We start from the raw sequence: 25,901 nt of genomic DNA on the forward strand, positions 1-25,901 counted from the left end.
CGCCTGCATCCAGCCATGATGAACAAATCATTGAAAGCTTCTATGTAGACATGTAATCGGCAATTCGCAAAGTTCACAGAGAGAAATAATTTAAGGATCATGAGGACCTTTTTCTGGAAACGAAAGAACGATGGTAAGGGAATACGTCTACTTAAGGCAGGTAGTGACCGCAGGTCCGGATCATGAGAGAGAAATAACTAGAAGAATAAGAATGGAGGGGACCGCATGGGACAGGTTTCCACAGATCATGAATGAATATTTACCAATATCCCTCATGAGAAAAGTATACAACACTTGTATCTTACCGGTACTCATCTAAGGGGCAGAAACATGGAGGCTAACGGAAAGGGTTCAGCTTAAGTTAAGGCCAAAGCAGCGAGCTATGGAAAGGAAAATTGTAACTGTAACGTTAAGGGACCGGAAGCGGGCGGAGTGGGTGAGGGAATAAACGCGGGTTAATGGCATCCTAGCCGAAATCAAGAGGAAGAAATGGGCTTCGGCAAGGCATCTAATTGCGAAGGCATGATAACCGCTGGTCCTAAGGGTAACGGAGTGGATTCCAAGAGAAGGCAAGCGTGGCAGGGGGCGGCAGAAAGGTAGGTGGGCGGATAAAATGAGATGAAATTTATGTGGGCGCAGCTGGAAAAAGACAGGGTTAATTGGAGGGACATGGGAGAGGTCTTTACCATGCACTGGGCGTAGTCAGGCTGCTGCTGATGATGATGAATGCGAAGAAACAAGTAGACTGCGTTTTTTAAAGCGAAAGCCTTTCTTGGCTCATGAGAGTCTTGGACGGAAGTTGTAGACAGAGGATGTCCGCAAAAGTGTCCGCACGAACTGTCAATCATATGAAAAGAACTTAATAAGGAAAGAAAATTGGTGTCTCGGTAGGGATCGAACCCGGGCCACCTGCGTGCGAGACAAGGACGCTGCCACTCCACCACGACACTTCGAGCTGATTAAAGGGGCGTATAGTAAATGCACAGTTCTTAAAAAGGTATCCGAGATATGTACTGAGGCCTACATGAGTAATTAAGAGCACGTCAATTACAGAAGCCGCAATCAAGCGAGTACCAAATTTCCTCCGTTTCCGCTAAATTTTCTCCGTGATAGGCGTGCAGCTGTAGCGCCATCATGCGGCACCCACTGAAAACCTCCCTCGTAATGTACAGCACTGGCCCAGCAGATTGCGCAGGTGGCGGACAGTGCACAGTTTTCGCATTTCCGCACGTAAAGAGACCTGAGTGCATCGCACAAATTTTTTTTCTAATCTGTTTCTGATTCTGTGTGTAGTTCAAGATCAGCGACTTCCAGGAAGCGTGGCACAAGAAACGGGAAGAATTGAAGAAGCAGTCACCCGACAAACTAACTGAATACTACACCGATCAACTGCGCCTGTATCCTGGCTACAAAGTGTCGACACCTGACCACTTTGCTACGGATTTACGCACTTCCGAAGACGCTTGTAAGCGTACATTCCCATTTACCTTTGCACTGAACGTCCCAGCTTCCGATATGTCATAGTGCTAGCTGTGACATCATCCGAGTTTCGTGAAAGGACGTTAGCAGGTCCCAGCTTTACGTTAAGTTGCACTGTAAGTCGCTAGAACAAACTAAACCCAAAACAGAATACAGCCTTGAAATAACAAATAATTTTTTATTGGATAAATCCACACAATGTATGTATTCAGATGGTACCACGGGAAACTATGGCCGAAACAGCCAGGAGCTTAAAGACGTTCTTGTCCGAAATGTCGCAAAACGTAAAAACGTTGTTTTTCTATAGTACACCCCCCGATTATTTTACCCACTAAAGATTACTTTCCACTTTTGAAGCAGTTAAGGTGCCAACGGCACGCAAAAATCAGTTTTCAATACTGATACTGAAAAAAGCGGTTCTGTAACCACCCGCCGGAAGTGACGCATGTTTGAGACAGCAGTCCGGACAGGTTCGGAGCGTCTGCTCGTTACGGCTCGTGCAAAGCGCAGGTACGAATTCCGCGTAAAGCACTTTGCTCAATAAATACTGGATTTATGTGAAAAAAAAACATGTTAAACCCCATAACACACATCTTAAAACGGACGGAACGTCCCACAAAAAGTTATAGCTGTGTTTTATTTAGTAGAATACTCCCCGCTCAACATCAGCGAAGATGATCGCGCCACGATACCAGTGAGCGTAGTTTGCCTGGCAGTATTCTATTACAGCTTGTCCAAGGTTGGCCATCTCGAAGGAAGGAGGCATATTCAAATGGAGGCCAAGTAGGAAAAGTACTTGTATTATCAAGTCGCCTTTTTTGAGCGGGTACGGGCGTGCCAACAGCGCATGTGCACGCTGCTGAGCGTGCAATATGGTTGTTGTCTTGAAAAAAAAAAAAAATGGCGTGCCTTCTCTTTCCCCTTATCATTTTTCTCCCCCGTGGAAAGGTATTCCTAGCTGCGCATAGGAATTTGGAACAGGTGCCGTGAACACGAAGTACATCAATAAAAACAGCCTGATGTCAAAAAAGGGAGCTTAGAGAATTAAGCGCTGTGTAAAGGGAACGAATATGAAAGAATATTTGAGTTACAAAATAAATATGCAGTGCGTTTCAGCGAACTCTTCCAAAAATTTTCAGAAATAAGCTTTTTGGCCTAAAAATGTGGCTTTTGCGGCATAGTATTACAGGCGGACACCAGAAAACCGGCGAATCGTCTGAAGTAGTAAGCTGGTTAACTAATTTTAATAACTTTTTAACTAGTACAGTTAGGCGCCTATCTGTAATTAGAGATTTGTAGCCGGTCGTTAGTAATAGCCATATCACTTTTTAGAATGTCGAAGACGCAATTACCCTCACTGCTGTGACTCGACAAGGTTTGGCTCCATGCAGGAAAGCAACTCCTCCAGTGCTCGTAACTAGTCGAAAACCCCAAACTTTGTCGAGCCACAGCGCCAAGGGTAATCCCCTTTTTGAAATTCTAAAAACTGATACGGCTATTACTAACGACCAACTACAGATCTCTAATTGCAACCAGGCGCCTAACTCTAATTGTTAAAAAGTTAATTAGTAGAAATTAGTTAACCAGCTTACTACCTAAGATGATCCACCTGTGTTCTGGGGCCCGCCAGGCCTGGCAATGCCATGCCGCAAAAGCCATAACTCTATTCTAAAAAGCCTATTTTTGAAAGTTTTTGAAAGTGTTCGCTGAAACACCCGCTATATTTTGCTCTTCGTGGACCGCGTCATTAATGCGGGGCTGATGATAGGCTGGTTCATCTTTGCGCGCCTCGGTCGGGCAAGCGAGTGCGAGATGCAAAATATGTACCGGTTACAAATGAACAAAGGCTTATGCGCTACGTTCATTACTCTATTTATCTGGAACCACTTGAAACCCGCGTACTGCAGGGGCGGAAAAGTTTTTCTAACCTTTTCAACCACACAGCTGGGCAGAACGACGGGGTTGCCGGACCCCAGTCGACAATACGCCCACCACGCAAATTGCCGGTAGGCAGTTTATCTGTCAATCGATTAAGCAATTTGTAGAGCATATAATCAAATGTACGTGCTGTCTTCCTTTTAAAATATTTTCATTCACATAACTTATGCGTTCAGGTCTCAGACCGTGGAAACGCGCCGTGGGTGTAGCTTCCTGTAATCGACGTCAAGTATGAACGGCGTGAGGTAGTAAGAAATTCGACGTTTTCAGTAACGCTCGTGTGGCCTTCCAAGATTCTCAGCCCAACCTGCGAATCTTCGAGGCCGCAGATACACTCGGTGCAGGACGGCATTATTGCACGTCGGATAGAACTGCACCTGCAATAAACGCGTCCACGTTGACTCCTTTTCAGGCGAAGCATACCTCTCCTTAGACTTGTGCCTGGTGTAAACTACGTGTCGTCCACTGTAGCTTTTGAACCCGCTATGCTATATTGTGACCAGCGCTCCCTCGTCGTCTTTATTCTCCCTATTAGAGACGCCTAGCAGCCTTTCTTCTCCCACTTATAGCCCCCTAGGTACATGCCATGCTTTGCCGATCGGGCCAGAAACACTTACGTGCACTAATGATGAAGACCGGGAGAGGTCTATTGACAAAGCCCTACCTACAGAAGGGATTAGCGCAAGGGAGAAGCGTCAGTCGCCCACCATTTCAAAAAAAAAAGAATATGAAGAATTTTACGAGGGTTATAAGAAATACTTTTCCGGGCACCGTTGATCCCCTGGCCCAAGCCCTCGGAGGACGGTGGGAGACTCACCCTTCGCCGCACCATAAAAGAGGTCTACCTCGAGCTCCGCCTCGACAAACGCCTTTACCCTCCCCCTCATCCATCACTCACGGTGCCGGAGTCTCGCCTTCTTCGGCACATTCAGATGAATGCAGTTATCACCCCGTCTCGCCTCTTTCTCTATCGCTATCGGTCGGACCCTTCCTGTCCCAACTGCCCCTGTATCTACGCGGACCTGGCCCATTGCCTCTTCTATTGCCCGGCTGCTCAGCAGTCGGGTTCCTACCCCCCACCTTCTTTATCCATCACCACCTGGCTCGACTGGCTTGGCGCTGAAGGGGAGGAAGAACAGCGACTTCTGGTTGCCCAGGCGGTCGACATGCTCGGACTGTAAATTATGGCCGAATAAAGGTCTTGTACTACTACTACTACTAAGAAATAGATACTCGTCAAAAAAGTAAAACTAGGCGTAGTTTTTGTATCATAATGTATTTTCAAGCACTGTTAGCTGCTTGTGTTTTCACTTCATTTCTTTTAGTTTTCTTCTTCGGATGACGCCGCGATCACAGGTTCTCGCATAGCCGCTCCTCTGGGCTTCAAAGGTATCGCACGGACTCCTTGGCCTCCAAGGCCGTTACCAGCAAAGGCGCTATCTTTGTGCCACGCATCTGCGCACCATGCTCCTTTGAGCATAAGGCCCTGATTCCCGAAATCCTTTGCTGCGCCCGGGTGACAGGGTTATTAAAAGTGCTCAAGTACGCAACTGCATATGCCTTGCGTAGCCTTCCAACAACTCCAGGACACATTTCACCACCGGTGCGAAAGGCTTGCGGTAGTTCTCAGTTTTCTAACGGTACGCGCTGCCAGAACAAGCAAACTCGTGCGTCGTAATAAATTCACTACAATTTCTTCCATCTATGTTAATAATATGGGAGGCCTCCTGGAAGACAACGATATCGTAGCTGAAACAAAACCGCAGCATTTTGAGAAGGTAGGACTTACTATAGTATCCAGGCAGGCATTTTTAAAGATTTCAGCCGCCGCGGTGGCTCAGCGGTTATGGTGCTCGGCTGCTGACCCGAAAGACGCGGGTTCGATCCCGGCCGAGGCGGCTGGAATTTCTTTGGAGGAGAAATTCTAGAGGCTCGTGTACTGTGCGATGTCAGTGCACGTTAAAGAACCCCAGGTGGTCGAAATTTCCGGAGCCCTCCACTACGGCGTCTCTCATAGCCTTAGTCGCTTTGGGACGTTAAACCCCATAAACCAAACCAAACCAAAGATTTCAGTGTATGGGTAAATGCATAATTGATTTTGCCTCTTGGGTTTGTGCAGTGGTCAGCGTTATAAACAAGCACGTGAAGCCGAATTCTGTGTTCGTCATTCGAATTATCGAAGATATGGGAAAACAGACGGCGCCAAAAGTCACGCCAGGTGAGTATACGATCACCTGACGTAGATAGGATATGCAACTGAAGCCGCCGCTGTCTTCCTCGTTGCAAAGAATGCGTTTATCTATGCCGTTTAAGGAGCACGAAATTTCCCTATGCGTAGAACTATAAATATGTTTCGGCATTTGCTAGGTCGATTTTCGCGGCAGGGGAGGTGTGAATGCAACTGCTCATGCATGTGCTTAAGTATACACTTTTGCGGCAAGGGTTTTTTGAAACCAATGCTTAGTTGCACCGCGCATTTATAGCCATGAGCGCTACCCGAATGTGAAGCCCCTTCATCGGTCACGTAAGTCAGCGCTGAATGCGAGAGGGCTTACACTTGGTGCAGCCCGAAAATTGTTGCTTGTTTGCATAAAAGCAGGACCTTGGGTATCTAAGGAAGCTTTCTAAGTCAACTTGTATAAAGTAGGATTGGATTAAGTTAATTTGAGTGCTCTGCAGCACTTTACTTTTATGCAACCCTATCGAAAAATCTCATATGAGTTCACATGTGCCTCGTATCATTTCATGTGTTACATACGAGCTATATGTGTCAGAAATGTCTCGTATGAACTTGTGTGCAGCCCATATGAGTAATATGTGTCAATATATGTGCCTCATATGAACACATATATGCTTCATGCGAGTTCATATGTGTCGCGTCGCCGCGGTGGCTCAGTGGTTATGGTGCTCGGCTACTGACCCGAAAGACGCGGGTTCGATCCCGGCCGTGGCGGCTGAATTTCTTTGGAGGAGAAATTCTAGAGGCCCGTGTACTGTGCGCTGTCAGTGCATGTTAAAGAACCCCAGGTGGTCGAAATTTCCGGAGCCCTTCACTACGGCGTCTCTCATAGCCTTAGTTGCTTTGGGACGTTAAACCCCACAAACCACAAACCAACCATATGTGTCGCAAATGTGTCACGTATGGATTCATATGGGCAGCATGTGAGCCATATGTGTCGACAAATGCGCCTCGTATCAGCACTTATGCTTCATACGAGTTCATACGTATCACAAATGTGTCTCGTATGAACGCATATGGGCTGCATACGAGGTCATACGCGTCATAAATGTCTCGGATGAACACGTGTGCTGCATATATCGCGCTAAGAAAATGTGCGTTGTATGGACTTATTACATACGTAGCATACGTCAACTGACGCGCGACACTCGTGCGTACACAAGAGCTCCGATATGCGTCGTATCAGCTTACATCAATCTCGTGCGAATAAGATAGCCGCTCATGAGGGCCTCTTATAGAGCGGGCCTTGCTGTTTGAAACACGCGGAAAAGAAGGGATGAACAAGCGATTAACAAGTGCACAACAAAAGCATTTGTTGGGCGAGTTGGTGTTTTTGACGATCCATAACAACAGCGCAAACGACAGGACAGAGATGAAGAAGGGACACCACACAGCGCTGACTCACAACTAAAGTTTATTGGATGCCAGAAGGTATAAATACCTCCCTGGCGGCCAGAAAGAATGCAGTCGACACTTACATGCGTGACTGACATAATAGTGTACCAGTCATATGCCGCCAAGCAAATCACATGCGCGAGAATACAATATAAGCAGTGACAGAATACAATATAATCAGTGAGCAAGCACTTGTCAATATTCGCAATCAAGGTATCTTCTTTCTTTTTCTGACAACGCGACAGATGAAGCACTGATGCATTCTTCCGAGAGCCTACCTATTAAGTGAGCTTCAATGATCTCCCTTGCTAACGAGTCACGGTTCTTTTCTAACACTGCACTTTCCTGATAGTTTGGCGCACAGACGTAGGAGTCATCGTCATCTTCATTGCCTTTGCAGTGCCTGCAATGTTTCGCCACGTGGCCAGAGATAGCGACACGGGAGACATTATACTCATGCTCTCTGAGTCTTTCGTTTAAACATCGGCCGGTTTGGCCGATGTATCACTTACCACAAGACAGTGGCAGCGAATATATCACCCCTTCCTGGCAAGGCACGAACTGTTTTGCGTGCTTTATCGGGCACTTGCGCGATTCTTTAATCTCTGAATTGACATTCTTAATCAGGCTGGACAGTCGTTTGGGCGCCGAAAAGACGACATCAACGCCTGCATGTTTTCCGATTCTTTTCAGATTGTGTCGCACAATCTGAAAAGAATCGGAAAACATGCAGGCGTTGATGTCGTCTTTTCGGCGCCCAAACGACTGTCCAGCCTGATTAAGAATGTCAATTCAGAGATTAAAGAATCGCGCAAGTGCCCGATAAAGCACGCAAAACAGTTCGTGCCTTGCCAGGAAGGGGTGATATATTCGCTGCCACTGTCTTGTGGTAAGCGATACATCGGCCAAACCGGCCGATGTTTAAACGAAAGACTCAGAGAGCATGAGTATAATGTCTCCCGTGTCGCTACCTCTGGCCACGTGGCGAAACATTGCAGGCACTGCAAAGGCAATGAAGATGACGATGACTCCTACGTCTGTGCGCCAAACTATCAGGAAAGTGCAGTGTTAGAAAAGAACCGTGACTCGTTAGCAAGGGAGATCATTGAAGCTCACTTAATAGGTAGGCTCTCGGAAGAATGCATCAGTGCTTCATCTGTCGCGTTGTCAGAAAAAGAAAGAAGATACCTTGATTGCGAATATTGACAAGTGCTTGCTCACTGATTATATTGTATTCTGTCACTGCTTATATTGTATTCTCGCGCATGTGATTTGCTTGGCGGCATATGACTGGTACACTATTATGTCAGTCACGCATGTAAGTGTCGACTGCATTCTTTCTGGCCGCCAGGGAGGTATTTATACCTTCTGGCATCCAATAAACTTTAGTTGTGAGTCAGCGCTGTGTGGTGTCCCTTCTTCATCTCTGTCCTGTCGTTTGCGCTGTTGTTATGGATGGGGAAGTGCACAACCAACGCATAAAAAAAACCCTTGGCCTATTTGACATAATTTTCTCCTTGATTCTCTGCTTGTGCCCTATTTCTTGTAAACAGCGGCTACCCAAACAGTCTGATGTTCGGCGTTTCCAATGTGCTTGAACAAAAGTTGAGCTAGAAGGCAAATATTGCCTTCTGTGCTTAGTTGAGTTGTCGTAAAGCTACATAGCGAATAACGCCAGGTATTCTCGTTGCTGAGCTTCGACTGTAGTTAACGATAGGTGCGCAATGAGAGTACCAACATGAAAGGTGCAGGCGCTGTGAAAATTAAAATATGTGCAAATATCAGATCTTTTAGTGCTTACCACAGAGCACATCAAGATTCATAATATCAGTGGAAGTGCAGTCAGCTATAGTTCAGCTCCTTAAACCAGGCAAATAAACATTTCACCTCACACCTAACCGGCAACTTCCAAAGTAGTGGGAAGGATAGCGTAAGTCTTGTCATGCCAAAATAATGCAAACATTTTCCGTCTCAGCAGTGGTGTAGTGGTTAGTGTAGCGAGCTGTATATCTGTAGCACAGTGGTGCGAATCCGGTCCTCACATTTTTTTTTCGCTTCCTTTAGTCCACTAACTTCTTTGGAAGCTATTTTATTGCTAACGGCCTTTTAATTCCAGCCCAGCCCTTCTCTTTCCTTTCTCATTAATTGTAAACGAGACACATATGACACGTATGACATACGTGGGCACATACGGCATACGTCGACACATATGACACATATCCCATAATCTCGTATGAACCAGGCACATATGACACATATATATGAGATTTTTCGATAGGGAAGATAGGGTATATAAAATGTCACCCTCAATATCACTGCTGTACGGACTCCTCGCATTTATTGCTAGTTTGTGTTGTCCTTTATGCGACTCCGGCATATGCGGGATTCCACCGCGGGAGCTTCATATCTTGCACGCTGAGAAAGATCCACACATTCAGCTTGCTCGATTCTACATCCTCTAATTTTGCTTCCAGTAGACTTCTCCACCGGCACAAAGTCAGCTCATGAACCCCTGATACATTCTGAATTTTATAGTTTAATATCTCAGGCTGCTAATAGAGGCCAGCACTGGATCCATTCAGCATACCTTTTTCGTCCCTGTCAAGAACAGCGCATAGTTCCAAAAGACGACGAGCGCATTAGTTTAGTACTGTGCGGGAGCAGAGCGCTAAGGTGTTCTTCCGTCTCACCTACCGTCTGAAAGCTTCTGGTGGCCGTGACACGGAGGTGCTGGAACTGAAATTTCTGCACTGTACCTACAATTCACTTTATCACGTCACACCTAATGTCTATCTTACCCCCGATACTCCTCTATTAACCAGGAGTCATCATAGCCCTAGTGTTAAGCATACTTTGCTCGTTGTAATAATTTCAAACACGTTTTTTTTTCCTAGGACAATTCAACATTGGAACTTAATTTCTGACATAACGTGGTCTCTTCCAATAACCTGATTCTTAACAGTTATCGACGCCGCATTATGTTTTTGTTTTGTTCATTGTGTATTGCTTCAATTTATTAGTTACAGCGTCTCTATCACCTTGTTCGCGCTATTAGGCAAACATCTTGGTTAAGTTTTGTAGCGTGAGCTACATTGGCCACAGTCTCGCCGTTTCGCGTGCTCCCTCCGTCGACCATACTGCGCATGCGCGAGGAGCGAGTGACGTCACTGCGCACAGATGGCGCGCTTCGGCGCGCGCGTTCGCCGTCGCCTCGCCGCTGCCGCTGCTGCCGCCGGCGCAGAGCCACGTGACGTCACTGCTCACGCTACGTATATTCTGGCACAGCAGAGCTAAGCCACTGCCAACTTTTTTTGTGCGTTTGTTTCTTGTACCCTGCCGTTTTTGTATGTATTTTTAGCGTCGCTCCTGCACTAGCTCAAACAGGGCCTGCATTGTGTGTAAAAAAATAAACCACCGCCCCCGTTTCTGCTTGCAGAGAAATGGGCTCGCACGGTTGCCAAATACACCCGGGACATCTACGGAGGCGGCGCCATGATCCACTACCAGAAGGAGCTGCTCGATGCGCTCAAGGAACTGCTGGATTCCGCCGACTGGGGGGAGCGGGCATTCACTGCCGTAACAGCTTGGCGCCTCTTCGATGTCCTCAGCGATTACGTGCAGCCTGCGAAGCTGGTCGGCGGGAAGGACAAGAAAGAGGTGTGCTTCAACCACGTCCAAGAGTTGATGCAGTTCGCTATGGCCAGCCGCTACCTGAGAGCTCGTGAGTCACCGCGGTGTTTCCTGGAAGCTCTATTGCCGCACTTTTTAATAGAATAGGCAGCGAAGTACGTCGTCTCCGCTGCACGAGGTGGCGACACTATTGAGTGAAGAGCTTAAAAGCATAGTGGGTGGTGCTGAAATGAGTGTAAAAAAAGTTTCTTGGTCGGCCAGTGCGTACAGTCTTTGCCAAAAGCAACCAGGCAGCATGGTTTTCTTCTCCCTCGTGCAGTGGACCACAGCGGCTTGTATATAGAGGCCAAAAGCGCTTGAAATATGAGGCTTAGGGTTTCTCTTAAGTTACGGAGATCTAGAGATGGGTGATATAAGCGGTCCGCTATGCAACCGAGAAGCAAATAATGCTGACCTCTTACTTTTGGCAAAGATATGATACACGAGAATATTTGGCTTCATATGAATATAATGCATTATTACTTATGACGTACTAATTTTCGAACTGCTAGATACCTCATATGCTTCTGCGGGAAATGTTAACGCTGCGAAGAGAATTTATTCAGGGCTGAGTTTCTTTTCAAGAGCTTTATTGTGACCGGTTTTTCTATTGCAGAAAGAGCACTCAACAGCACGGAGAAAATCGAATTAGCACGCGTTAGGCGAGCATGCTCGTGGCGAAGGATACAGGGGTGCTAGAGTATATGAATACTTTACAGAGTCTTTCAATTCAGGGCTCAAGAAGTTTTTAGCAGGTGCAAAAGTTCACCGGTTAATTTTAACCGTATAAACTAGTAACAATAAAGCGACCATCCCTTTCTCCAGTCGGCTATTCGCAGTCATCGTTCAGCTCTTATGGCGTGCTCATCAAACGTGTGGAAGCCCAATAGCTTTCCGAGTCATATTCCTAACGCGTAAAAAGCGCTCGTCTCCATCGGCGTGGTATTTCGCGGCTGAAACAACTGTGTGCCCTCGCTAGCCAGCTGAAATTCGGTGGAAGGTGAGCTTGCTGTTGAACACTGTCGGCAATGCGCCCTATCAGTGTCCGCCCAGGTGAAATATACTTAGTGGGCCACGGCGTGAGCAATATCTTCGGGCTAGGGTGAGAGACATACATTTGTTTTTTTTTTTCCACTACGTATTTGAAGACACGGACTTGTTTGGGGGTAACTTAAACCTTTGATTCTCATAGTGCAAACACGCTGTACAAACGACGCTGGCGTTAGAAAACGGAAGGAGACAGGGAAAATTTGATGTGACGTATGTTTTCAAATGAGCGGCGCTTTTATCAAGGAGGACGCTTTGGGAGACCGTTTGAGAAGTGTGAGCTTCACAGCAACACCGGCGTTGTGCCGAATTAGAGACAGAACTGGTAGTCGTGTATGAAATCGTAATACTTCGTGTCATATATAACATCGCTAAGTGATATTTTTGTCGAATGCATTATTGCATGACTCTCGACACCGCTGCGATTCCAAGATAATTCTCGGAATGGCCGAGTATAGGTGGACGTAGAGCTGAACCTTCCCCATGCAGTCACTGCTTATAGGTCAAGAGTTAAAGTAAGGATTAAATGGGATACCAATTTGCCAGAGGTAAACGTGATGATGCATCTGTCATGGATCGAACAATTTCATCAATATAGTTTTTAAAGAAAATGTATGAAATACTTTATTTCAACGTGACAATAGCTCAACCCTAATCTTTAGCGATAAATGCTAGTCTATCTATACAACTATTTATCTATATGTGTGTATTCCCTGTTCGTCCGACCGCCCATCTGTCTGTTCATCCTTCGGTCACCTTTGTCATCTTGCTTTTGTAACTGTCTGCCTCCCCGTGCTTGTGCCGGTCTGTAGGCTTGCTAACATGTCTTATCGTGTCCGTCAGTTTGTCTGTCCTACATCAGTCGGTATGTAGAATTGCCTGTCTTTCTGTCTGCCTGCGTCGTGTGTGTGTGTGGGGGGGGGGGGGGGGGTAGTGTTCTTGCACGCATACCTTTGCGTGGTGTGTTACATTTCAAACATTCAGCGTGGAGCGCCAAAAGCTATAAACATGTTTTGAAGGATATGATTTTAGTCATCACCCCGTCCCGCCTCTTTCTCTATCGCTATCGATCGGATCCTTCCTGTCCCAACTGCCCCTGTATCTATGCGGACCTGGCCCATTGCCTCTTCTATTGCCCGGCTGCTCAGCAGTCGGGTTCCTTCCCCCCACCCTCTCTATCCATCACCACCTGGCTCGACTGGCTTGGCGCTGAAGGGGAGGATGAACAGCGACTTCTGGTCACCCAGGCGGTCGACATGCTCAGGCATGGCTCAGCCTATAAATTATGGTCGAATAAAGGTATTTTACTACTACTACTAGTACAGTGTAAGATTTATTAGCAGGAAATCCTGTAACCAAATTGTTCCAGACCCTCACAAAATACTGCTACCTGCACTGCAGCAACAAAAACTCTCTTTCATCTAAAATTCCTTTGTTTTGACGCGACGCGACGCGAATATGTTTCATCCACTGTGTTTTGTAATTCATGGTGTAATTCTAATTTCATACCCTGCAGGCGTGAGCTGGTTTGCGGTGGCGGTAGCGGACGGGATGTTTTACGATATCCACAAAGCCTTCAAAGCAACCTTGGAGAGCTCCAGCTGGCTGAAGGGCACCGTGCTCGAATTTGCCCACAGAACCTTGGACAGGATGAAGAGCCACTTTGGTAGTCTCGACGAGACTATCGAAGAAGCCGCCGTGAACCGGCATTATGGTCAGTGGTTCACCGGAAATTCTTTACACTAAGCGTGAAGAGTACTGCTCTGTGCCACTTTAGCCAAGTTGGATTCTATATTTAGAGGAATGAAGCTTTCCGTTTACTCACTACCAATGCCTTTTGGCAACCTTAGTGTTTGAAGATCTCTGGGTGTTGAACCTATTAATGAAATATCTAAATGGCTATTGAGGAGCACGAAAGAAGCCCTTTGCAGTGTTCCGCCAAACATGCACAGTGCTAGGCAGTTTGCCCTCTAATGAGCAAGTCCATGCGCCTTGCATTCTAGCGTTAGAGGCGCGCTCCGTTATAAAGTACAAGTTCTGTAGTTTTATTAGGCCTATAAGAACGCAGTTTGCCTGAGCATTTGTGTCCGGTCCACACCGCAAAACCTACGAAAAAAGTCATAAAACCTAGTCAACCTAGTCATAAAAGGTGGGTTCCAAAACTTCCGAGCATTTGGGTGGGAAGGTGGAGGTGGGGGGGAGGGGGCTATTGGAGAGTCTTTGCCACACCAACCACAGATGCCGATCAGCCTTAATTTACCGACTGCCGCTGCTTCAGAGGGGTTTGGGCCGGTAGAGAAAATTCAACATGCCAGCTCAGCTTCGTCGAGTAGCTGAACTTAAGTAAACTGGCGCTTTCCAACGGGACACGCGCCGTAATTGCTGGCATCCAAACGCGCGTTCATGAAATCGCCGGCAACATTGCTACTTCACAAGATACAATTGCAGCGGAAGATTCGCGACAACCACCTGCTGTGCGCGGGTGCCTCACACTTGGCCGTGCTCCGTCTTCTGGTCGGAACGAATTTCGCCATAAGCAGCTGCCCCCTATAGGATTGCTGCAAAGGCACCTATACAATAACTCTAGCCGCACGGGGTGTTTTGATGTTGTCTCTCCTAACGGAGCACAGGCACCTCCTGACTATAGAGTTCTCTCGAGCAAGCGTGTAGCTGTTTTATGGGGCCGTAAATGACAGTTTGCTTTCGTCTATCATCAACGGAAGGCCCTGCAGGGAAGAACAGAGGTCACGGTGTACACTTACTGGTCACATCAGTTCCTGCAGTAAAGAGCATAATCTGATTTCAGAATGGCGCTGTCACTGTGGTTATTGCAGGGCGTAAAGCATACTGCACTATAAAGTTACAATAAGCGTGCACGCATCGCCTTTGATAATGGGAACCAGAAAATGGGCAGCTCAAATGCTTGTACGCTCGGCGGAGAGTGCAGACACAGTCAAAGCCACGCAACTGGACTGTGACACTAGCGTGACTGTTCGGCACCTCGAAACCTTTTGCCGCGTGGAGTGCGCTCTAACTGCTCAAATGCTCAACAGCCGAAACGCGATTCTCTACAAGTCGCACGCATATGGGATTGAAAAACAAGAGGCGCTTAATACTTCCAAGGGGCGCTGCTACTCTCAAAGAACCCTGGGGCAGCTGAGGCGGCCTTTCACGCTGCCAGCCGATACTTGGGGCTTTCATTTTTTATTGTTATTTCAAAACTGGAATAAGTAGAATGAAACTATGTAAAATGGTACTGGGCCCAGAGCCAAGGCTAGCGTAGAGTCCATCACAAACATGCGTTGAAAATGTAATTCTCACATAAATAAGTTCGAAATAATAAAATCACAACATAATGTTTACGCACCCTTTTAATTAATATGTCAGTATATACATTTGTTGAACATACTGACATTCTTTGTAGATAATAACCAAAAGGTGATAATATTTTTACAAAATCCTTTGGGCGCGAAGTTTACGCAATCATCCGTCCTGAAATTCACAGACTCAGCAAGAACATTTTCAGGGTTTTAAAAAGTTAATTTTTATTTTAACATAATTAGGAATTCCATTCCATATTAGTGCACCGTTCAACTCAATCAGCCTTGTACCGTAAGTATTGCGGCATAGTGGCAAGTTAAAATGGTTCGCACTTGCAGCTCTAGCGTTGTACCTTATAAGAGTTATACCGATACTATGGTGAAACGGGTCATTGCATTGCAGTATTTCATGAATTTCCTGTGCTGTTCTTAACTTATGAGTAGGATGTAAAGGTAAAATATGGGCTGACTGAAAAAGTGGCTTGCTGAGGCACAGCATTCACCCTCGTGCATCTATATTTTCGACGGAAGGTGACGTCGCAAAAGCACTGGGAATTCTGTTCGGAAGCTTAACCGTTCGGGCTTTAGAGGAGAAGCCTAGTTTCATACAGTGGGGATCGCTGATTTTGTTCGTAACCCGAAGATTATCTTTCATAACGGGTAGTCTTGGAAGTCCCAGGTTACATCCAGCTTCCAGACATGTAACGCACGATTCGAGATCCCTAACTTGGTCAAAAAGTTGGCGACTGAAAACAAAATTGCCTGCCTTTGCAAATCGCTCATTTAGATCTTGGCAGAACTTGAAAGGAAGCCAATGAAACGTCATCTTCCAGTACGTAGCTGCATAAGAGAGTTTGCAGAGTTTCGCGCACATAACGGATGGCGTCGATAGGTTGCACAGAAAAAGCCGCTGCACCTAAATGGGCAAAATTTTTCAAGTGTCCTCCCTCATAGGTGTTGATTGGAGTCACTCCCTAATGCGACACCACCATGCGACACCACAACCATCCGACACCAGGTGGCGGTGGTGAACATGCGACGAAGAGTGATTGCACGAAACGATTTGAGCCTTTGCTACCTGCCCTTCATCGGCTTCTACTGGGTTCCTGAATATGTTTCTGGGAAAAAACAGCGCTGAGACGAGGGACAAAGAAAGAGGAGGACAACAGGACAGAGGACAGAGGAGGACAACAGGTCCTGTTGTCCTCCTCTTTTTGTCCCTCGTCTCAGCGCTGTTTTTTTCCAGCAGTATGTACCAACTAGCTCAACTCTCCGTTTTATTGAATGTTTCGCCGATTATTCATTAGCACATTTCCTGTGTCACTTGGAACATCCGCTAAATCACAGCCTGGCCGCCACTCTCATCGCACGCAGATTTTTACCCGGACATGGCACCGACCGGCGTGTTCCTCGTCGAATGGCTCAAAGCCCGATCGGCGAGGGCACAGGAGAAATGGGGTGACCAGAGGCGCATACACGTCAACCTGAGCCGAGCGAGCCCCTACTACGTAGAAGGCAGCCACGCCGTGATCGCGCCGACGGGCGCAATGCTGCCCGCTTTCTTCCACCCTGTAGGCAACCCTGCTCTGAACTACGGGAGCCTAGGCAGCGTGAGTCTATACGCAAAAGCGAATATTGAACTGAAGTAACAAAAAAAAAAAAAATTGGAGGCTTATCAAGGTTAAGCCCAGTGGATGCGAAGCACAGAGACTGACGCGACGGCGGGCGCGCGCTGCTTCATCCCTGGCGTGACGTCACATATCACGTGATGCAGCGATGGTGGCGCCACCGCCGCGTCGCGCGCGACGGCGCGAACCGAAGCGTTGAGGCCTCCGCCGGGCGACGTCCGACGGCGCGATATGAGGCCCCATCTGCAGCCGGTGTGACGTCATCACGTGACGTCATGTCACGTGACCCCACTTCAGGGTCAATGGTGGCCACCACCGGGCGTCGCGCGAAGGCCCGAAACCTACATCAATATGCTTCGCATAAAACGCATCGCAAGTGCGATACAACCATTCGGACAAGTCCGCCGAGCGCGTCAAGTTTTATATCCCTGTCAAGCGCACAAGTTAAGTGCACTTACGGGGAGTGCGCTTCGGCATACCGAGTGACAATTTGGGCTACGCGGGGCTAAACGGGAAAGCAAAGTGTACTCGTAGTAAGAAGAAATGGCAGCACGAAATGAGCGGAATTTCTGAAGAGGTCGATGGAAAACAAAAGGGACTTTATTAATTGATTGCTTAACGTGATAGCGCAGATAAATCCAGGTTAAACAGTTTTTAACCATAAAAAATAGAAATAGAAGAAAAGGCAAGACCAGCCAAGGCTGTCCATTTTTGCGGCAACAAACAAGATGGCGGCGGGCAGCGATGTTGCATCTGTCTCGTTCCTTTGTTTTGTTGCTTCGCTTGTAGCTATAACGAATTTTTCTAAAAACAGTGTTACAGCATGTAAAATGAACTTGTAAGTACTTTTTTATGCACTATACATATTGTGCCTTTGAAGTCGCTGGTGGCGAGGCTCCGCACTCAACCCTCAAGTTGTGTTCTGTGAACGCACTCCTGTGAGTGCAATTATGGGAGTGCACTTTGAGTGCAATTACGTTGCGCCGTTTAGCTGTGCAAGAGTGCAGTTTTAAAAAGTGACCCTCTTCGTAAGTGCACTTTATTTTGAACTTTATTTTACCGCGCTTTAGGGGGATATTAGACGACTCATCCTCTCTAGGCGCCTCGGCCTGCGCGATCAGTTTAGAAATCGTATTGTTTAGATTGCTTTGAAAACAGGATCCGATTACTGAATGGAATGTTATAAGCAAAAAGATAGAGTTAGCGATTTACTTACAAATGCATTCTGATCCTGTCGCATTTTGCCACAGGTGTCTTGAGAAAGTACACAACTACAACACACGGCACACAAATTATATAAACCGAACATACGCGAAAACTGCGTCACCCAAACGCTAACTTATAAACTTTCCAGCTTTTTAAATGATCGTCATTCTGCTGAGAAACTTATTAAAGATACCAAGTCATTGAAAGTTTAACTGTTTTCACACCAGGTGTAACCATTCCTTCCATTTTTGTCTCTCGTTTTTGTGAAATCGTTAAACGGCATATAGGTGTTCAATATAAAACAACGCTTGGCAATGAAGCCACGCAGTGTGCATTTCTATTTCGTTTGTGCTTTCTACGCTGAATATCTTGTGCTCCTGAATTGGAGCAAGAAGGGGAATACTGTTCGGCAGGCATTCATCTGCCTTTTGGTCTGCCCCTAGCTTAGCAACTGTAACTCCGTTGTTTTAAAAAGTTGAAGCCTGGTGATAGGCTTCATGTATATTGTAGCGCCACTCTTTGTTCTTGCCGCGTTCTTCCTCACTTTTACACTTCCTCTCCGTCTTTATTTCCGGTGTCTGCGATAGCGGAAGTTCGTCCCCCTGGCGCACCTCGTAGCTGGTGGTGGTGATTATTTCGCTTCGCGAAATGCTCAGAGTTTCACCACATGCGAAACAGATTACCGCATCGTAGACTACGGCCCGATCTAGAGCGTAAATAATTATCCAATGGGACGAATAGTATTCTGCGTCAAAAAAATGGCTGAGGCTTAGCTTAGGTTAAGCCTAGTCAGATGCGAAGCTAGTCAGATGCGAAGCGACCAAGGAGGCGTCCTCCTTGGTCGCGACGCCTCGCGCGACGGCGCTAGCTGGGGCCCCGTTTCTCCTATGTCGTTACGTCACGCATCACGTGGTCCTCCTTGGTCACGACGCCTCGCGCGACGGCGCGAGCTGGGCCCCCGTTTCTCATCTGCTGTGACGTCACGCACCACGTGGTCATCCTTGGTCACGACGCCTCGCGCGACGGCGCGAGTTGGGCCCCCGTTTTTCATCTGCTGTGACGTCACGCACCACGTGGTCATCCTTGGTCACGACGCCTCGCGCGACGGCGCGAGTTGGGCCCCCGTTTTTCATCTGCTGTGACGTCACGCATCACGTGGTATGACATGGAGGTGACGAAAGGTCAATGGTAACGACACTGCCGCGCTCGAGGAGCTGGGTTGGGCTATTTTAGTATGCTTCGCATAAAAGTGGTGATAATCGAGGCAGGAGAAATGAGTTTCGCGTTATTTATAGCGGGCCTCCAGATTTAAGCCTAATGAGGACGCTGGAAAGCAAGGATGGGCAAGGAGGTTCGCGCCTAAAAGCCCCTCGACAGGGGCAATGTCGCTATCTTCTCAGTAGAGAGTTATAGAGAGGCATTACGTGAAGAGGGATGCGCGCTTTCCCTGGCGCCACATTATGCAATCTTTGTACTTGCGTCACGCGATCACATGATGGGTTGTGCGAAGTCAACACATCATGTGGTTGAGTGACTAACTGATGTGAACACTGCGCTGGGAGCTGTGCTTCATGCAGATGGTTTGGTTTGGTTTATGGGGTTTAACGTCCCAAAGCGACTAAGGCTATGAGAGACGCCGTAGTGGAGGGCTCCGGAAATTTCGACCACCTGGGGTTCTTTAACGTGCACTGACATCGCACAGTACACGGGCCTCGAATTTCTCCTCCAAAGAAATTCAGCCGCCGCGACCGGGATCGAACCCGCGTCTTTCGGGCCAGCAGCCGAGCACCATAGCCACTGAGCCACCGCGGCGGCGCTTCATGCAAATGTTATGCCACTATTGGCAAGAGCCGGTCGGGTGTCGCCGGAGTCCTGCGTGTATTGTTTTGTTCGAGACGAATAGATCTGTTGCAGCTGTACAAACGGGAGGGGGGGGGGGGCTTTCTTCCCTTGCCGTTGCCGCGGCCGTTTGGTCTCGTCAAGAACGACTGTGCGCGCGCCTGGGTGGTGCCACGACCACGACAATCGCCCCGGGTGGCGCTCATCAGGTTATAACGACGTCATTTCATGCGAACGATTCTATATGCGCACATGCCTTTAACAGCTGGCACCGTGAAAATATTAATGCGAAAGCAATAATATGTGGCTCATCAGCAACGAAACCCGGCGACGTTCATCAAGAAAAGTGGTACCAAAACCTCTGACGTCACCATGGTCTCGCAAGCCGTCAGCGGTAGACCACAAGATAGTAATGGACAATCATAGGCAATGGAGAAAAAAAAAAACATTAGACGAGAGAGCAGTAGTTATTGATGGGGGTGGTTAGTGGTACTCGTAGTTTTGGAATGATAAGTGGCATTAGTAAATAATGATGAGGGCCAATAATGACAATGATAAAGCCTTTAGGTTGAAGGCCTTTAGGTTAAAAGCATTCAGGTCAACAGCGTTTAGGTGAAGGCGTTCATGTTAAATGCCTTCAAGGTAAAGTCCTCTAGGTCAAATGCCTTTAGATCAGAGGCCATTATGGTTAAGGCATTTATGTAAAGGCATTTAGATCAAAAGATGTATTCGCATTAACAGCAGGTAAGGACCTTAAGTGCCCTCCATAACTTATCTGCGATGTGATGTACCTCAGAAATTTCCTTCGGGGTTTGGATAAGAAAAGCCGAAAAAAAACATTTTTCGTCCCGGTGCTTAGAGGCTCGAGGCCGTTGATATCATTTTCAGCCTTTAAGGCAAAGCAGTGACGAAATTGTTTTTTCACACTATACGTTGCCTACATATTTTTTTTCTACACATGTATCTGCTTCTTGAGTTTCCGTAATTTAAAAAAAAAAACTCGCCAAAGCACAAAACCTGGCGGTCTAAGTCAGAAAAGGGAATACACTGAACACGCATGCAACTGTATCACAGCGGACGAAGTATACATTGCTTAAATATCGAAGAGGTGGCCCAGTTAGGACAGAGTAAAGTTTCGCCTTCTTCTTCTACCAAAAGCGAATAGGTTCTTTTTCTCTTTCTTCTGCACCAGGGGTGCCCCGTCGGAGACGGCTTGTTATTACTTGAAGGCTGAAGGTCTATAGGAGATGATACTTGCAAACAACAGAGAACTTGCAGGGGATATAACTTGAAGGTTTATGTACAATAGTTTCCATATATATACAAGTTGAGCAGTGAGCACCACAACGACATGGAACTGGCTAACATTTAGGGGAGGCCCCTACTCGGCATAGCCGAAGATGCGTTACATCTATCTCCGTAGCCCAGAACCCTCTTTCCGGGCTCCGGGACCCAGTTTTAAAGACACATGGGCCCGACCCACATTCATCAGCATCCAATCGTGTCAAACTCTTAACACGATTGGTTATTAGCCATGTGGCCCGCCCTCCAACTTCCTTAAGGCACATAACTCTCTCCCAAATGTAGATATTGTAAAAAGGGCATCGTTTTCACTTAAAACATAGTACATTCCGAGAATTCACACACATACGGATTGGCCCCCCGGGTTACGTGCCCCGCCCCACACTTCCACCGTATTAAGCAAACTCTCTCCCCTATGGAAAGAACAGCAAAATACTTACAAACCACATAGCAAAACACTCCCACTATATCAGACCAACTCTCTCCCCTAAGGAGGAAGAAGCAAAACACACAAAACAACATAGCAAGACACTTCCACGGGTACGCCTGTCTCCCCAGTACCCGTGACCTTGATGCTTCCCGGCACAAGGGCAATTGTCGGCCCCAACCCAGCTGCGACTGTCGCAAACAACACCCGAGAGCGCAGATCCACTTTCCGATAAGAGTCGGATCACAATGGACTGCTGACCCCGCCAGTTGTCCTCCGGGGTCCGGGCGGCGACATAAGTCAAGCGGCCGCCACTGTCCCCAATTAAGCAGGTGGCAGTGCTCGTTCTGTGCGGCGGCGTCTTCTGCGCGCGCCCGTTTCTTGAGCCCGCGTTGTCGAGCCCCGGGGCCATACCGGACGCCAGTCAGCTGCACCGTCGACCGCAACTCCCATTCATCCGGACGCACCGGACCCCGCTTCGTTCGAAGCTTGATTGGGCCGCAAGTGGTGTTTGTGAAGCCGCGGTGAGCTGTCGGCGTAAGATGAAACGGCGGCTTGACCTTTTTATGCTCTTGGCTCTTTGTGCACTAGCACAAAGCGGCCCCGGCGAGAAACACGCGTCCTTCCCCAAAAGGGGACAATGGGAGGCTTGGGTGAGCCCGCTTTGCTGCTGGCTGCTGCCCGCTTTGCGCTCTCCTCGCAGCCCCCCCGCCGAGGGCTCTCCGGGTTCTGCAGCGGCGACACCAAAGGCGACAGAAAGATGGGCGCTCCTAATGAGACCGCGCGCATCCACATCTCTTCTTGGGGCCCGCTCAACGACGAAGCCCCCCTTCCTTAGCCGTCAAGAAAGGAGGGGGGAGGGGGGAATAAACACACATGGCGCATGCTAGCCCTCTACACGCCCCCCTCAAAATTCATCTAAGGGTTGCAGCACGCTTAGATGAATAAAAACACACAAGCAAAAGGGCTAGTGGCTTAACTACAACGCCAGCAGTCCCGCAACTCGGTTACAGCTTCCGCGTTACGCGCTACCCCTGCGGCTGCAGTCGGTCGTTTCCCTCCCGCGTGGCCAACAAACGACGTCGCGTACACACATGGCGCGTGACAAATAGAGACGGCACTCTGCACTTGCTGTCCATGCCAGCGAGGAATTGCCGTTCAAGCCGTGCTTACCAACGCGCGTACAAACAATGAAAGCTACGGCTTCACGGACTGCATGCAGTGTCCTTCACAGCCCGCGGCACAGTGTTCTCATGTCTGAACTGTGCCGCTGGCAGAGTTCGCACTTTTCACCACACGTTCACATCACTGCTGCGGATGACACCAGGGGTTCCTCCCCGTCCTCCGCCACGGCCCGTACGCCGCCGTCCGAATGCCAGCAACAGTTATGTAGCCGAGATAATGCGTCAGCATTGCTGTGCGAGCTCCCTTTGCGGTGCTGCACCACTGCATTGTACCTTTGCAGCGCTAGCGCCCAACGTGTTAGCTTAGCCCCGTGTGGAGTGCTGAGCGTTAGAAATGCAAGGGGGTTGTGATCCGATACGACTGTGACCTGTGCGCCGAAAAGCCAGATGTCGAACTTATTTAGGCCCCAGACTACTGAAAAGGCCTCCCTCTCAATAGTGGACCATCGGGTTTGCGTCGGAGAGAACTTGTGGCTCGCGAAGGCGATCGGGACCTCCGCACCGTCCTCATCCCGCTGAGAAAGGCAGACCCCGGCGGCGAACGCGGAGGCGTCTGTGTAAAGCCAAAATGGCTTGTCCGGGTCCGGCGTCCCAAGAGCAGTGGCCTCACAAAGCGCAGCCTTGAGGCGTTGGAACGCGCTGTCGGCCTCGCTAGACCACGGAATTTTGTTCGCGACCCTTTTTCCTGTCAGTTCTGTCAACGGCCTCGCCACCTCAGCGTAGTTGCGCATATACTCTCCCCTACCTACTCTCGTTATTAGTTCTCCCGGTGGTTTCATAGGATGGGCGTCTGCGACCGTTCCCGCATTCAGCATGCGGAAGTCTACGCATAACCTTATGCTGCCATCCCGTTTTGATTCGCAGAAGACGGGATGGGCGTGCGGGCTCTCGCAGGGGACAATTAAGCCGAGATCCAGCAGCTCATCTACCTGCTTGCTCACCTCCCCTCTCAAGCTGGTTGGCACCCGGTAGGCATGCGACGCTCTAGGCGCAAAACCTTCTGCCAGGATTATGTCGTGCTCTTTTACTTTAGCCACCCCGGGTTTCTCGTCGAACAGGTCTCGGTACCTCTTAAATATGTTCCGAGTCGCACTTCGGTTCCTCTCCGGCATGTGTGCGGTCATTTCCACAGAGAGTATCTCTGTTCCTGGCTGGGAACTCTTTGGGCTAGGTGCACATTCAACTTCCCCGAACGCGTCGTCCTCCTCAAACATGACGCTGAGCGCCATTACCCTACTCTGATATGAGTGGAGTTTCCCGGCATGAACGAGCTTTTTACCCCCTTCAGGCACCTGTACAAAGTATGCATGGTCGCGGTACTTGCCGGCGACCGTACCTGGCCCCTTCCATCTTGGAAGCATTTTCCCTCCGCGCTGATTGTCAAACACGAGCACCGCTTCCCCAGCCTCGAAGCTTTTGACGGAAGCACGCTGATTATACTGGCGAGCGTACACGTTCTGCTGCTGTTCTCTGATCAGCTCCGCCGCTTCCGCCGCTTGCCGTAAGTGCTCTTGCAGCTGCATTACCGGCTGCCCCTCTATCCTATCCGTGTGGTAGAGAAACCCATCGACTACCGACATACCTCCCTTGCCTGCCTGCGCATCTTTCCAGGCCATCTGTAAAGCCTCATCTTGCCTTTGCTCCTCCCTAAACACCTCCGCCATGCTTTTCGCATTCACTGGCGTTACTGTGGGTCCGGCAACGTCACTCTCCTCAGAGCCTACTCCGTCGCGTAGAGAAGTCTGGGCGATTAGCGTACCACCTGTCTCTCCCGCGGCTTGCTCTTTATCACATGACTGTATGAAGTCTGCGGTTCCCCTTTCATCAGAAGCTTTAATCCCTTGGGATTTCCCTCCCACCTCGAGGGACTCCCAGGCCTCCTGCGACAGAAGACAATCGGTTTGCGTAACCAACTTTTCGGTGAGGTCGCAGAGCACAGGTACAGCTTCCATTACGTCAGCGATAACTCCTGTGTCCTTGTGCATAGTCATCGGCAATACCGCCCGCTTGGCTTCCACCTTTTCACCGAATGCGGATATCAAATTTATTTTCCCGTGAGGCTTCGTCAGCCCGGGTGGTACGAGATTTTCCCTCACAACCGTAATTTCCGCGCCTGTGTCAAGGATAGCGTTTATTTCCTTACCCTTTCAACGGAGTGCCACGGCCGTCAGCTCACTACGCCCGCCTCCTATACACCCCATAGCTACCCGAGCGGACAGGCTATTTGCGTTCTCATTGAGTGCCTTCGGGATGGTCTGGCTTGAGCTATGCGGACAGTTCGATTTCAAATGTCCTGTTGAGCCGCACCTGAAGCAGCTGATGGAGCGCGAGTTGGCGTTCGTCACCTGAGCCTTTAGCTTCAACGGTTTACCCCTCTCCTTGACTGGCGCGATACCTCGTGCGCTGGGACCCTCGAAATTTTTCTGCTCGGACTTTTTGCCGGCGCTATTCTTACCCTCCGCCTCCTCAAACGTTTGAAGGAGCGCGGCCATCTCGGGCGCCTTCACCCACTCCTTCCCTTCTTGAAGGATAATGAATTTCAGCGCTTCCTCCGACAGGTAGCTCTTTACCTGATCCGCCACCAGTAACGCGATTAGTCCCTCTAGGGTTTTGACTCCTCTCGACTCAAGATACAAGTGGAGGTAACTCTGGATGCGCGTTACAAACGTCCGCCACCCTTCGTTCGCTCTCTTGTGCGAGCCTCGGAAGCGGCTGAGGTACTCTCCAGCGGAAAGCCTCAGCTCTTCTAGCACCGCCCTTTTGAGCGCGTCATAATCTTTATGCTGAGATGGCGTCAGCCTAGTCGAGAGAAACTGCACTTTTTCCGCTATTAGCGGGAAGATGATCTGCCCCCATCGGTCTCTTGGGACGTCGTACGCCTGGAGCGTGTTCTCCGCGGACTCAAACCACACTGGAACCTCGGCGTCCGCCGGAAATTTTGGGAGGGCTCCTGCGAGTAGCTTCGAGAAGCGCCTCAACTCCCCGTGCGCGTCCCATGCCTCTGGCGAGCCCGAGCTCTCTCCTCCGCCTCTCCGCAGCATAGACTGCAGTTTTGCAAGCTCAATTTGTCGCTCTACGAGCAGTATCTGTTTATCTAACATCTGGTCCCTCGACGCAACCGGCTCCACCGGAACATCACTCGTCCCGGCCCCCTCACCGTACTCCTCGTCACTCATTTCCTGGGGTTTTGTCTGTCGGGGTTTAAGTGACCGAAGCGTGTTTCCATGC

The 25,901-nt window shown here is 48.8% G+C and overlaps 1 protein-coding gene across 1 annotated transcript in view; it reads left to right on the top strand.

Moving 5' to 3' along the window:
- The window catches only part of LOC149336569 (neprilysin-1-like), a 49,474-nt gene that overhangs the window by 17,396 nt on the left and 6,177 nt on the right, over positions 1–25,901 (top strand). The window contains exons 5-9 of the mRNA XM_089554176.1: positions 1,294–1,465; positions 5,537–5,635; positions 10,488–10,772; positions 13,284–13,481; positions 16,462–16,697. Of these exons, the coding sequence (XP_089410302.1) occupies positions 1,294–1,465; positions 5,537–5,635; positions 10,488–10,772; positions 13,284–13,481; positions 16,462–16,697 (990 nt within the window). The remainder of the gene's footprint in view (positions 1–1,293; positions 1,466–5,536; positions 5,636–10,487; positions 10,773–13,283; positions 13,482–16,461; positions 16,698–25,901) is intronic.

Source organism: Amblyomma mixtum, chromosome 7 (assembly GCF_055824585.1).
Source record: "Amblyomma mixtum isolate Tamu chromosome 7, ASM5582458v1, whole genome shotgun sequence".
Lineage (NCBI taxonomy): Eukaryota > Metazoa > Arthropoda > Arachnida > Ixodida > Ixodidae > Amblyomma > Amblyomma mixtum.